The sequence below is a fragment of the Macrotis lagotis genome, chromosome 1 (genome assembly GCF_037893015.1).
Source record: "Macrotis lagotis isolate mMagLag1 chromosome 1, bilby.v1.9.chrom.fasta, whole genome shotgun sequence".
Classification (NCBI taxonomy): Eukaryota; Metazoa; Chordata; class Mammalia; order Peramelemorphia; family Peramelidae; genus Macrotis; species Macrotis lagotis.
The window spans coordinates 318,554,667-318,569,831 of NC_133658.1; the positions used below are offsets into that span (position 1 = coordinate 318,554,667).

At 34.0% G+C, this 15,165-nt stretch overlaps 1 protein-coding gene across 1 annotated transcript in view; it reads left to right on the forward strand.

Moving 5' to 3' along the window:
- The first annotated feature begins 603 nt into the window (after positions 1-603).
- Positions 604-15,165, forward strand: part of TDRD12 (tudor domain containing 12) — a 62,863-nt gene continuing 48,301 nt past the window's right edge. Inside the window, exons 1-7 of the mRNA XM_074211484.1 lie at positions 604-666; positions 6,622-6,783; positions 7,652-7,788; positions 8,909-9,028; positions 11,437-11,492; positions 13,286-13,371; positions 14,950-15,136. Coding sequence (XP_074067585.1) covers positions 643-666; positions 6,622-6,783; positions 7,652-7,788; positions 8,909-9,028; positions 11,437-11,492; positions 13,286-13,371; positions 14,950-15,136 — 772 coding nt within the window. The 5' untranslated portion in view covers positions 604-642. The remainder of the gene's footprint in view (positions 667-6,621; positions 6,784-7,651; positions 7,789-8,908; positions 9,029-11,436; positions 11,493-13,285; positions 13,372-14,949; positions 15,137-15,165) is intronic.

The window sequence follows — 15,165 nt, forward strand, 5'->3', positions numbered from 1 at the left end:
CTCCACAGTTTTTTCTCTGGATACAGATTCTCCATTATTCTCCATTACAAATAGCCCCAAATTGTCCCTGATTGTTGCACTGTGGAATGAGCAAGTCCATCAAGGTTGATCATCACCCTCATGTTGCTGTTAATGGTGTACAGTGTTTTTCTGGTTCTGCTCAGATCACTCTACATCAGTTCATGCAAATCCCTCTAGGCTTCCCTGAATTCCCATTCCTCCTGGTTTCTAATAAAACAATAGTGTTCCATGACTTACATATGATACCACAGTTTGTTAAGCTATTCCCCAATTTAAGGACATTTACTTGATTTCCACAAATAGGGCTGCTATGAATATTTTTGTACAAGTGATATTTTTACCCTTTTTCCTCATCTCTTCAGGATATAGACCCAGTAGTGGTATTACTGGATCAAAGGGTATGCACATTTTTGTTGCCCTTTAGGCATAAAAGAACAATAACTTTCAAGGCCAATTGCTGGCGCCAGGAGCAGACTGGGAAGACACCAATGAAGAGAACAATAGAATTTCTTCAGGTTGAGAAATAAAAATTTGGACTTTAATCCAGACTTTATTTCTAATCATTGATAATTTTTTTTTGCTAGTGAGCTGTGCAGATGAGGAATAGTTCAGAAGTTGAAAATGATTGAAGTTTTCATACTTAAGGTAATTATTATAAAATCTGGTTTAAAATTTAAAATTATAAAATTATAGTCCTTTTGAAACCTGCTATTACAAATTAGGGTAAAATTTTAGTTTTTTAGTTTATTTAGTTTCCATTTTAATTTAGATCCTTGGATAGAGACTGTCTAAAAATGTAATTTTTTTTAAAATTGTTTTTTAAAGAAAGATTTTATTTATTTTGAGTTTTACAATTTTTCCCCGTTCTTGCTTCCCTCCCCCACCCCCCACAGCAGTCTGTTAGTGTTTTACATTGTTTCCATGGTATACATTGACCTCAGTTGAATGTGATGAGAGAGAAATCATATCCTTAAGTATAATACTTTACATAATTACATAACATATATTGAAGGTAATAGTCTTTGGTCTTTGTTCAAACTCCACAATTCTTTCTCTGGTTACAGATGATATTCGCCATCACAGATAGCCCCAAATTGTCCCTGATTGTTGCAATGAGCAAGTCCGTCAAGGCTGATCATCACCCCCTTGTTGCTGTTAGGGTGTACAGAGTTTTTCTGGTTCTGCTCATCTTGCTCAGCATCAGTTCATGCAAATACCTCCAGGCTTTCCTGAATTCCCATCCCTCCTGGTTTCTAATAGAACAGTAGTAGTGTTCTATGACATACATATACCACGGTTTGTTAAGCCATTCCCCAATTGAAGGACATTTACTTTATTTCCAATTCTTTGCCACCACAAGCAGAGCTGCTATGAATATTTTTGTACAAGTGATGTTTTTACCCTCAAAAATGTATTGTATAACTTAGAACTCTCAAGTAGGTATTGCAGCCCAAACTAGATTAAAATTGGGAAATATTTAACAAAAACAATAAAATTAGATTATGCTAATGTGTATAAAGTAAACCTGATATGTAGAGTTTAGTGCCTAATCATATTTTTGAGTTTAACACCACTATTTTATACAATTATAAGTAACTGTCATAATATCAGATTTAGATGAGTTTACTGATATTCCTACTAATAACATAAAAAAGGGAAAAAAAGCTTGGAGGCTGTGAAATACGGAGAGTAAAGACTTGATTTAGAGTTAGTAGACCTAAATTGAAACCCAGATCTGCCATTTATACCTGAATGATTTTAGACTAGCCTCCTAACCTTCTGATTCTCCCTTTTCCCATTTGAAAATTGAGAGTTGGGCCAAAAGACCTAAAAGTCCCTTTCTTTTTATTCTATAATTTAATGATCAATAATAATAGGCTGCTTCTACCACATACTTCATTTTTTTGCAAGGCAATAGGGTTAAGTGGCTTGGCCAAGGCCACACAGCTAGGTAATTATTAAGTGTGTGAGGCCGAATTTGAACTCAGGTACTCCTGACTCTAGGGCTGGTGCTCTATCCACTGCTCTATCCACCTAGCCTCCCCTTTCCTTTTCTTTTTTGCAAGGCAGTGGGGTTAAAAGTGACTTACCCAAGGTCACACAGCTAGGTAATTATTAAGTGTCTGAGGCCAGATTTGAAGTGAGGTACCTGACTCCTAAGCTACCCCTACTGTATATGTCAATGTAGGAGGCGCAGAAGATAGATCGCTGGGCCTGGAGCCTTCCTGAATTCGAAAGTGGCTTTAGGTTTTTAATAGCTGGGTGACTTTGGGCAAGTCTCTTAACCTTTGTTGCCTCCTCTGTAAAATGAATGATTGATGATAATAGGCCCATCTCCCAGGTGTAATGAAAATCAAATAAGATAATAATTGTAAATTATTTAGCATAGTACCTGTCCATAGTGGCTCTATATAAATGTTAGTTAATATCATTATTATTATCATCTCCAAAGATTAATAGGTGGGCAGAGGTTACTGTGGCTCACCGCAAAATCTACTCTTGGCTTAGTTTGTGAACTGGTTCAATCATTCTGGTGATTGATTTGGAATCACAGTTTTAAAAAATGAATAAAATGTCCATATCTGACCTAGAGACCCCAGTGCTAGGCATATATCCAAATGGTTCATTATTTTTGACACTTGGGCAAATGGCGAAAGACTAGTGTTCCTTTCTGTATAGAATTATCTGCAAGTCCTTAAAAACATAGGATGAGTGAAGGGTTCCCAGGGGTCATGAAGATGGCACATTTGCAAACATTAAGATGATACTTGGCTTAAATAGCCTCATAGAGTCAATGAAAGGACCAGTCTGCTTTTTCTCCTGTCTTCATGAATATATTCTCCCCCACCTAGGAAGATAAGTTTAGTAACAAAATAAATTTAAAAAAAAAAGGGGAGGGGGAATAAAGTAGTTTGTCAAAGTTAATCAACACTGTAAGAGATCCATACAAATATTCTCTCATCTTTATAAAGAAAAAGAGGTACCTGGGCAACTCAGTGGCATAGTGTATAGAACACCAGCCCTGGAGTCAGGTGGACCCGAGTTCAGATTTGTCCTTAGACACTTAATAATTACCCAGCTGTGTGATCTTAGGCAAGGTACTTAACCCTATTGACTTGCAAAAAGAAACAAAAAGGAGGTACTTTGTTTTTCTCTTTTGATGGCTCTAAACATGTCATCATAATTACATATACACAGTTTTCAGATTTAGTTTTTGCTCTGGTTCTTCTCAGTGTTATTGTTGTATTTCATATATATATATATATATATATATACATATATATATTTTGGTTCTCTTTATTTCACTTAGCATCAATTTGGACAAATTTTTCCAAATTTCTCTGAATGATCATATTCATCACTTTTATATTATATTTTAACAATTATGTTTTAAATTTTGAATTCCAAATTCCCTCCTTCCATACCTGTTTGAAGACAAACACTATGAAAAAGGCTAGACATGTTAAGCATGTCTAGTCATGAACATTTAGTTCCATATTAGCTTCATTTCTTATAGAGCCAGTAAATACTTTTATTCATGTATCAAAATTTGTTTAGTCAGTCCTCCTTTGAAGGACCCTTGTTTATATATTTATATATAATTTCTTGTTAATACAAAAATGTTGTCATTTTTTTTTTGCCTAACTCTTCATGACCTCATAGTTTGCCACTTCTTTCTCCTGCTCATTTTATTGATGAACAAACTGAGGCAAACAAGATAAAGTAAGTGACTTGCTCAGGGTCACCCAATTCATTAGTGTCTGATGCCAGATTCCCTGCACTCTATCTACTTTGTCATCTAACTGCCCTCACTTTAAATGCATCTATGTTTAAATTAGTTTAGGGAAAACTCAGTACAATCAAATCTGAATTTAGAATTACAATATGGTATTATACAGGATCACAATTTTCCCAAGGGGTATTTGCTGCCCAATGCCTTTTAAGTATAGGACTCACTCTAAACTATTTTGGTGTACATATAATCTTTCTGTTTGAAGTTTATGCCTAGCAGTGGAATCAATGAGTTAGTGAATATGAACATTTTCTTAACTTTAAAAAAAAAATAGATTTAGAGCTGTTGTCACATCTTACTAGTTTATGATTCTCTTGAGATGTGTTGTTCCGAGACCCTTAGCACTTTCCCATTGAGGGCTAGTTATCCATTTAGCGTGGCTGTCATACTCTTGTTAGAGATATTTAATGCTCCTTTTTTTTCAACAGCAGTCATAACCCATACCCTACATAAGATTTCTCCTTCATAATTAAAAGCAATTAAGCAAAGAAACACAGAAGACATTCTGCCACATTCCAAATATAAGATCCCTTTTTATACTGGCAAGAAAGAAATGTTTCTTAAGTTATTCTTCAAGATGGGTTGTCAACCTTCCTCTGTGTTCAGGTGGCACTGCTGTTTTCATTTACATTTGTCATTGTATGTATTTTCTGGTTCTTTTGTCTTCCCAAGCTATTTCTCAGAATCCCTTATCCCCTTATTTCATTCAGCTCAATAACAATTTATTGCTTTCGTACATCACTAGATGTTCTCTTTTTTTAATGCTGAAGGATAGAGTTTAAGGTATGTGGAAATGATAAAGAGATGCTAGCTCTTGAATATGAAGGTACAGTATATTATAAAGACGGAGTTGATGGGCATGAAAGGAATTTACTGAGAGAAAGGGTAAGGTGAGGTAGAATGGACTTGTAAAAAAGGCAAGGAAAAGCTTTTGCAATAGAGCAGAAGGGGGTAGGTGAAGGGGGAGTGAGTGAGCCTTCACTCTCATTGGAAGTGGTTCAGAGAAGAAATAACATACACACTCAATAGGGTATAGAAATTTATCTTACCCTAGAGGAAAAAGGAAAGGAAAGGGATGGGAGAAAGGGGGGGGGGGAATTGTAGATGATGTAAAAGTGGGAAAATCAGGGGAGAGGGTAGTTAGATAACAATGCACTTTTGAGGAGGGATACAATATACTTTTGAGGAGGGATCAGATGAAAGGAAAGAGAATAAATGGAGATGAGGAGGAATAGGATAGAGGGAAATACACCTGGCAATAGCAACTGTGGGGAAAAATATTGAGGCAACTTCTCTGATGGACTTAGGATAAAAAATATGATCTATCCTAGAGACAGAACTGATGATATCTGAACACAGACTGAAATACATTTTTTTCTCTCTCATTTTATTTTTTTTGAGGTTTGTCTGTCTCTATGAGATGGGGGAGGATTATATTTACTTTTATAGCAAGACTATTGTAGTAATGTGAAAATAAATTAATTTAAAAAAGAGTTGCCAGCTCTGGCATTTGTATTGGTCTGAGAGACAATGATGTAGGAAAAGAATATGGATGAATGGGAATATGGTAAGTGGCTCTGCTTTTTGCAAAGTTCCTTACTATTTAGCTTCATTTTTTTGGTATGGAATGTTAGGAGATCCCAGAATATATTCAGATGTCTATTAAAATGCATTTGAAAGCCAAGCAGTTTATTTCTTGGGTTGTCAGCAATATTACATCCTTTTAGTAGATCTTCTATAATTTGGAGAAGTGGCCTTTAAAGTGGATTCCATGCTGCACCATATGGAGCCTGCATTTCCCAGGAACAATGCATTGTACTGATTTTCTAACTCATGGCTTGCATTTAGTTTACTGAAGTAGAATTCTGAAAGACTGGGGTTTTTCTAATGTTAAATATATCTCAATAGAAAAAGCAGTTTTGATGGTTTAAAATGATGCATAGGGCCTCATGACTTTGTAGAATTTGTTTTATAATCCTATGTATTTGGAAGTGATGCTAAGGGTAGATAAACTTAGGCAGAGAGTGATTTAAACCCCATTTGGTGAAGTTGTTTAGATTATGATATCCAGATTGTGATTTAAATACCTTATCTTTTTCAGAGAAAAACTATTCATAATCACATATTGTACTCTAGTTTTTTGTTTTGTTTTGGCTTGTCTTGGTCTTAAGGGAGTCTGGTTTTATGCATCTATAGTATATTGTTAACCATTACCATTAATTACCAGATTCAGTAATAAAATAATATAAATTTTGCAGACAAAGACTGAGAAATTAGCCCAAGTCTCATTAGGTTTTTTTTGACTGAACTTTTTTATCAGAATAGTGTGTTCACAGAGGTTCAGAAGAGGGACATATGAAATAAAATAACAGGAGTATAGAAAAATGTCACTTAGGGTGTTGATTGCATTAGAGTTTTATATTGTGGGAGTGATACTTCCAGAGGGAGTGGAGAGAAGGTGCAGTTCATTAAGTCATTTATATTTGACTTTATAATATACTTATGTATCCTTATCTACTTTTCTAGTATTCTTCCCCATCCCTGTTTTCTGATTTATCCTATTGTTCAATTCATAAGTCTTTCCCCTAAGAAATAAGGTTTCTTAAGAAATAAAAGATTAATAGATATTATTTTATAATATATGTTATATATTTTATGCATATTATGATGTCTATTAAAAGTAGATTAGTATTTTTGAAGCCTTTTTTAAGAAATATATATATATATACATATATATATATATATAATAGTGAGATTGTACATATTTTGTGACTTTTACATTTAATTTTGTTTCTTTTTAAATTTAGATTGAAGATCCTGGATGCTTCTGGGTTATTATAAAAGGATGTGATACTTTTTTAGATCATGAAATAGAATACCAAAAATTAAATATTGAAATGAATGCCTTCTATAATAGTATATACAAAGATGTAGAAAAAGTAAAGCCATTACTCTTGGAAGAAGGACAGGTAAATCAACATAATTTTGAAATAATGGGCTAAAATTTTAAAAAGAAAACTCTTTTGATGTGAAGATGGAAGAAAAGGGTATGTATTTAAGTACCAGAGTTAAGGTCCTGTTCCACTGTTTAGTTGTATGACTTTGATGAAGGAGTTTAAATCACTGACCCTCAGCCTCTTCAATAAAGTGGGCATAATATTGTATTGCTGACCTCATAGGGTTGTTTTGAAGTAAGAAATTTGTAAACTGATAAAAAACACCATTAATCTTTTTTTGGGACCTTGAAGTTAAGCATGGATTTTTTTTTTTAAGTTTTTGCAAGGTAATGGGGTTAAGTGGCTTGCCCAGGGCCACACAGCTAGGCTATTTATTTATTTATTTGTTTATTTGTCTATTTATTTATTTTTAGGTTTTTGCAAGGCAATGGGGTTAAGTGGCTTGCCCAAGGCCATAGGGCTAGGTAATTATTAAGTCTCTGAGACTGGATTTGAACCCAGATACTCCTGACTCCAGGGCCGGTGCTCTATCCACTGCGCCACCTAGCTGCCCCTGAAACCCATTTTTTTAATTTAAAATAATAAAAGAATGAATTTCCTTTTCTCTTTCTTCACAACTTTTCCAAAGTGAAGAGGCAACAAGCTGTAGTAGTAGGAAGAGTACTGACGTGTGGAAGTCAGAAAATCTACCTTCTATCTTCAATGGTGACTCTGATAAAGTCCTTTGATAGAGTCTTGCTGAATTTCAGTTTCCTAATCTGAAAAAAAAGGTTTTCATTAAATATTCTCTAGTATTCTTTTTTAGTTCTCTAGTTCTATGATTCTGTGATTTGTGATATAAACATACAACCAAGAAACTTTTATCTGTTTGTATTTGCAGGCTTGTGTGGTATATTGTCAGGAACTAAAGTGCTGGTGTAGGGCAGTTATTAAGTCAATCATGTCCTCTGCAGACCATTATTTGGCAGAATGCTTCCTGGTGGATTTTGCCAAATATATTCCTGTAAAGTCAAAAAAGTATGTACACCTCATGAAACTTTTCTTTTTTTAGGAGAAATTTTAGGTCTGCAAACTGAAGTATACAAAGTCTTTGGAGAAAAGATTAAGGGAAATAGTATTATGTAACTTCAAAAAGGAAAGATTTGTTGGTTCTATACTCAAGAAATGGAGGGAAAAGTAGTCTAAGAGGGATCAAATGGACACTATTTCCTCTTATTTATCTTTTCATGGGCTTTACTTAAAACTAGAGCCTTATATTCTGAAAAAAAAAAGCAAATCCTGGAGGAGCTTGGCAATAATAAAGAACTACCATGTAGATGTAGAAAGAGAGAGAGGTTCTCTTAGCTCTATGATTTTTTTTTTTGTGATAGTCTGTTCCTCTGCTAGAACCTTCATTATTTTTTTTTTAATTTGGGGGGGAGGTGAGGTGTAAACAAATAGGTTTATAGATAATTTAGATTTTTTTTTGAATTTTGTTGTGAAAAACTCACACCACAAATTTGGTTAGTTGTTTCCAAGCTAAAGAATGATAAAATTAAATTTTGAAGAACCTCATTTGGCATCTAATATGAAACCACAGTTACTAGATTATTCAAGAGATAACTGGTTTGCTGTGTAAAATAGCAATTTATTCATTCAGATTATTATACTTCAAATACTGAGGGACTATTTTAGTGGAAAACATTCATAACTTTTAGAAGAATTGAAATTAAAATGTTGAATATGGTATTATCAATGCCTCATTTCTCCACCTGTTAAAACACTGTTAGCAAATAGGTACTCATTTGTCAAAATAATTGATATGTTTGTGCCATGTACTAAAAATGAAATTAAAATGTTTTATTAATTAATGAGCCTTCTAATTTTTAGCTCTACTATATTACTGTTTTGTCTTTTCTACCTAAATGTTGTACTTTAAATATTGTGACTCTGAGTTCTTTGGTTCGAGACTTAATTTGACAAATGGAAATACAGATTTATTTAAGGGTTCTTTATGTGGTAGTAATTGTATTGAATGTCATAATTTGAGAGAAATATTTTATTATCATTTTATGAAAGAATGAAATGCTATTTATTATTGTTTACTTTGTAATGGCTATTTATATAATGAATCTATTTTTGTTTCTTTATTCATAAGCATCCGAGTTGCAGTAGAAGCTTTCATGCAACTTCCTTATAGAGCAAAAAAATTTAGGCTATACTGCACAAAACCAGTCACATTACATATTGACTTCTGTGAAGATAATGCAGAAATCGTGTAAGTATGACTTCTTAGAAACATTGAATACTATGTGAATAGTCTTGAATTCATTAATCAAAAAGGCATTTAGATTATACTTTTTTAATATTTTGTTATTGAGGTTTACCAACACATATTTTTGATATGATATGTGAATCCTGGATTTTCTTTTTCCTTTCATAGAAATCATAAGTTCCCTTAAACCTAGTGAATGAACCTCAGTATATTGTCTAATGTTTAATTTGTCTATCACTGATGTTACAGTTGCCAGAGTATATTCTTGAAGTTTTATATGGTTTCTCTAATTATTATAAATAATTGAAAATTATAAGAAATTTGTAATGCAAATGTTGCATTACAAATCTCTTATTCCTTTTCTTTTTAACTCTGCTGTCCTCTAATATTGTTGATTCTTTCTCTCATACTAACATTTACCCTTTCTTCTTTCTGCTTCCTGTTCATCAAACATTTATTGAGTCCCATTCATTCATCATCTTCTCATCTTTGCTTGTCTATTATCACTTTCTCTCTCTTTCTCCATGCCTCCTTTTCTATCCGTGATGCTTCCTTTCTCTTTCCTATACTCTTTATGGGTCTCACTTCCATGGATTTAGTTGCTGTCATTTCTGTTTCCTTTCCTGCTAATTCTCATGGGTTCTACCATCTGCCCTCTCTAGTCTTCCCTTTCTTTCCTTCTCTGGAGGGGAGGTAGGAAAATGGTTTTTCTCTTTGTTAATTACAGTCTCATTTGCACCTTGTCCCTCTTATCACTTATACTTAATTGTGTACTTACCATTTAATTGTACCTAGAACTTTGCTGCCTACTGCATCTGTCTTCTACCTAAGGTCATGCCTCCCTACCCTCTAATTCTTTGCATGATTGAAGTCACTGCTTTAGCCCTGTTTCTAAATTTCCCCTTTCCTTTTTCACTTAATTTTGAGCTTTTGCCTCCTAAACTCCATATGTTCTTTACCTGTTCATACCATGTCATTCTCTTCTTGTATTAACTTCTGAACTATTATGATACTTTAACTGTTTCCTCTCTAACCTTGTTTATTTCTGCCTCACATGATTCCTTGGATTATAGTCTCTTACCCCTTAACCCTTTAGATAATCTGGATTTTCCTTTACTTATTCCTGTCCTTGTCCTCTTCTCCCTGATTTGTTATTTCGAGCCAATTTCTATTTGCTCTTTCTACAACCTTTTTGTTTCTTAATTGATGCTCCAAATTTGCTACTTAACCATGTTCAGTTGTGTCACAACTTTATATATATGTGTGTGTTTAATGTATATGTATGTATGTGTGTATATATATATATGTATATATACTCTTTGACCTCTGTCTTCTTTATCTTTGACTCTTCATCTCTTTTCTCTAATCTGCCTTTTCATTCTGGTTTACTTGCTTTTGGAATTGTTTGAGTAATTCTTGAAACTCATAAACACAGAATATTCATCCAGTTCATCATTCTTGCTTTGACAGTGACATGTCAGAGTGAAAAGTAATAGTTGTCCTCTAATTATCATTAAAGTGAAAGAATGTATCCTGAGCTTGCTTAATTTTATTTTAGGAAGCTTTTTTGATTTGTCATTCATTATATTATTTAAAAGCTTCCTGACAGTCAGTGTCGGAGACTGGATTTGAGCTCGGGTCCTCCTAATTGCAGGTCTGGTGGCTGCCCTTGGGACAAGAATTCTCAAAGGAAATGTGAACAGTTTTTCAATCTAAATTAAGGTCATTGCTTAGTAAGACAAAAGGAATGGAAAATTCTTAATTCTAATCTTCGTTACACTGGATAGACAATATCCAGGAATGCTGTGTTTGATTCCAGTTGTCATGATTGACAAACTGAGGGAGGAAAACAGAAGGTCTCAAATAAGCTCTGACTGCAGCTTCAGGCATAGAAATGTTCAATTCTTCTCCTTTAGTGTACAGAGTGTATATGTGTATATATATATATATATATATATATATATATATATATATATATATACATATATATATATTATATGTATATATACATATATAATATGTATATATATAAATATATATGTATGTATATTAGTTTTTACAAGGCAATGGGGTTAAGTGACTTGCCCAAGGCCACACAGCTAGGTAATTATTAAGTGTCTGAAACTGGATTTGAACCCAGGTACTCCTGACTCTAGGGCCAGTGCTTTATCCACTGCGCCACCTAGCCGCCCCTTATTTTTTTCTTTTTAAATGTTTACTGATACTTTTATAATAGCTCATTCATTTCCCAGTGACTCTTCCAAGATAATCCTCTTGTAACAAGTACATTCAAGTAAAGTAAATCAATAATGTTAAAATTTGATTTAAAAATGAATAATCAATATAATATTCTTCTTATAATGCTGTAATTGAAATAATGAATTAATTTGTCTTCAAATTTTTTTTTCTAGACCTGCTAAGAAATGGGATAGTGCTGCTATTCAATACTTTCAGAATATTCTTAAGGGTAAGACAAGCAAAAGCAGGAGCAGTCCTTACACTTATATATTCATGTTTGTTTGCATTTCATATCATAGTTACTGTTAATTTGGTAAGATATTTTTTAAAACATTAGAATAACCAAATTCCTCAAAGAGGCAAGAGAAAGATCTTCTATGTAGATAGCTAAAGATATTATAAGAAAAAAAAAAGGTATTATAAGAATCACTGTTGTCTTCCTGAATTTGTAAATGAACCTGAATTGTAAAATTATACTAGGAATTCTAGGAGGAATAAGAATGATTAACACTAGTGCATGTGTATAACACATAGTTCCTGCTTTCAGTTTGATTGTTAGACAAGAAATAAATAGCATATCATATGAAGTACTACAAGATTGTTAATTGTGTAATATAGCCTATAAGTACTGTAGGAACTCTAAGGGAGTAAAAGCTTTGTGGAGGAAATAGGCATTGAAATAGGTGTAACATGAATAGGATTTATTTAGAGGAATGAAAGAGTAGGGGGCATGGAATTCTATGGGAGAGGTAGGAAGGAAGACTGGTATAAAACCATGAGAGGGGGGTGTGGGGTTGTGGATGTGGGTGGGTGTAGTGTTGTGGGTGTATTTTTACAGGAATAACCCAGGGGATGAATGGACTGATTCAGTCCTCCAATCTGAGGATCAGCCTAACAAAGGCTTTTCAAGGAAGATTGAGATCATAATTCATGAAACACTTATATACAGTAGTAAGATTGTGTTCTGCATCATCTTTGATGTAAGCGTGGACCCTGGAAATACTGAAGAGCATTGCAGCATTTGCAGGAGAAGCTATGATTCAGTTGTGCTACTCTAGGAAATGCTTTAGTTTGAAATGCTGAGAGGCAGTACATCATGATCTTGTCCTAGGAATTTTACAAGGACAAATTAGGAGACATTGGAAAGGAAGAAATGATAAGATTTGATTAGTTGGGTATCAATTTCAAAGGAAAGGGGAAGAAGAAAAAACAATTGAGAGTTGATGAAAGTTGTCATTACCCCCAAAGGCACTGGTTTGGGCCCAGAGATTGAGAAAATATTTAGTTTTTAATCATGTCAGGTGATAATGATGGAGAATATAAGTAGAATTGTCCTTTGTAGGCATTTGGCTGTATGAGACTTAGACCAGATCTCATACAAGAAGTTGGGGCGGAGTAACTTATTTGGTTTAGCTTTAATAGATGGTTCAAATGAGTAAAATAAAGATGGTTTAACAAAAAATAGAAATCCGTTGTAGTATGATAATAAAGGGAATCCCACTTAATACCTCCAATATAAATTGCTTCTTCCTTGTGAAGAAAGTCTCCCACATAGGGAACTTCCTGATGCTGCAGATTCATTTGCCCAGAATTGTCAGCCAATTCAGCCAGCATTTCTTGAGTACTTTTCATGTGCCAGCTACTGAGGGTACAGAAATGAAAATGAAGCAGTCCCTGCTTTCCCCCCATCTTTTACTTCTGAAATGCCTTGCTTCTAAACCATATGAACTTTCTTTTTACCCCTAGAATTTCAAGGGGTTGCAGAGAGAGTTTTCATGGGTGGTTGTTATGACTTCTTTTGCTAGGAAGAGTAGGGGAGATTTTCAAGTCAAAGTTACCAGGTAATAGGTGTATAAAGAAGTGTACAAAAGAGAATGAGCTGTTAACTTAGTTTTTGTAATGCCAAATAGTATCATCTTAAGTTTTAGGAAATTAAAAGTTGAAAGGTATTTTTTTTACTAAATTTCAAAAATATTTTTGGTTTATTACCATATAAATGACAATTTTATTATTCATACTTAGCGACTTCGCAGATTGAAGCAAAATTATGTTGTTTGGAAGAAGATATTTTTGATGTTTACCTTTATGTAACTATAAAAAATGAAAAGGTAAGTGAAGTTCAATATGTACTGGAGAAAGTTCTGAATTTAGAATGATAGTTGGAAGAAACATCAGAAGCTGTCTAGTCAACCTATTACTCGATAAAGGATCCCTTCCTATGATCAGGTCCAACCCTTTTAGAAATACTTGTGAGGGGGAATCTGAAAGCAGCCAGCCCATGCCATTTTAGAGTAGATCTGATTGTGTAAGGAATTTTTTTCCCCCTTTACATCCAGCCTAAACGTGCCTCTTGGCAGCTTTCAACCCTTTCAGCCTCCAAAAGGGAAGAAATATAATCCTTCTTCCACTGTTTGGCAATGGAAGCTTTCTCTTTTTCTCCAGTCCAAATATCCTCATACCATCCTCATATGACTAGAACCTGAGTTACTTCACTACCCTGGTTACCCTACTTTGTTTTAATTTAAGGCAGTGGGGTTAAGTGATTTGCTCAAGGTCACACAGCTAGGCAATTATTAAGTCTCTGAGGTCTGATTTGAACTTAATTCTTCCTGACTCCAGAGCCAGTGTTCTATTCACTGTGCCACCTAGCTACCCCTTCACCCTACTTACTTAACTAAAATATTGTACCTAGAACTGAACATAGCGTTTTAGATGTGAATTGCTCAGGGCAGAATGTAATATAATCCTTATGTATTATTTAGACTTATGTATTATTTATTATTTCTGGGTGCCATGCTAAGATCATATTATCTTTCTAGCTACTAAACCACAGTATTGACTGATATTGGTCATGTAAACCATTAAAATCCTTAGATCTAATGTATTAAAAAGATCTTAAATCCAAGGAGATAAATAGCTATAATAAAGATAAATAGCTCAGTTGGTAAATTAGCAAAATCAGTAAATTAGTAAAAAAAAAAATCTACTTAGTACTATCCAAATTAATGGCAATTTACTATAGTAGAGATCTTATTTGGATGTAAGCTAAGAGTCTATATATTTTTAATTGAATCGGATTTGTTCAGCAAAAAATAGGTTTTAAAGATTTGAAGTTACCACAAATCTGACTGGACAACCTACTATATCCTGCAGTGCTATTATAAATATTACCCTCTTAAAGATGGTTCTCACTAATCACTTAATTCTTTTTGTGTCTGAAATGTTGCTAGATGTATAATGTGAATGGAAGATTATAGACATAGACCAAAAGGTTACTTAGAGGGCCAAGCCCCTCATTTTACAGAAGAAGAAACAGACCTAGAGAGGTGAAGTGTCTTGTCCAAGTTTATACAGGAAAGAGTAAGTCTTATTACAAATCCTCCAGCTCCAGATGCTGTGCTCTTTCCGCACCACTCTGAAAGACCGGGTCAGATGTCAAGAGGGGGACTTCAGATCAATTTTGGAGGAATAAAGAAGAATGTATTAGAAGTAAAGGAGTTATTTGGGGTAAAAGAATGACCTGTGAAGAGTTCTGAAGTTAGCAGAGGTTAGGACTGAGGGCATTGGTGATATCTCAGTCTGTGGTCTTTGGGGTAAGGCAAGCTATTCCTTACATAAGGCACTTTGTACCCTTTAGCAGAATTAACTGTCATTTAAATCTTCAATATTTGTGTTTAATTTTAAAGGTATGTGTTAATGATGATCTGGTTGCAAAGAACTTTGCTTGTTATGTAACACCCAAGGAAAAGAAAATTTATTGTTCAGAGAAACCTACACCAAAGAGTGTGGAATCCCCTCCAGATAAAATCAACCCTGCACTTGCCCTTTGGCCAATGTTGTTGCAAGAAAAGATTCCTGAAAAACTTGAAAAAAGTATGTATTAACCTCACAAGCAAATAGAA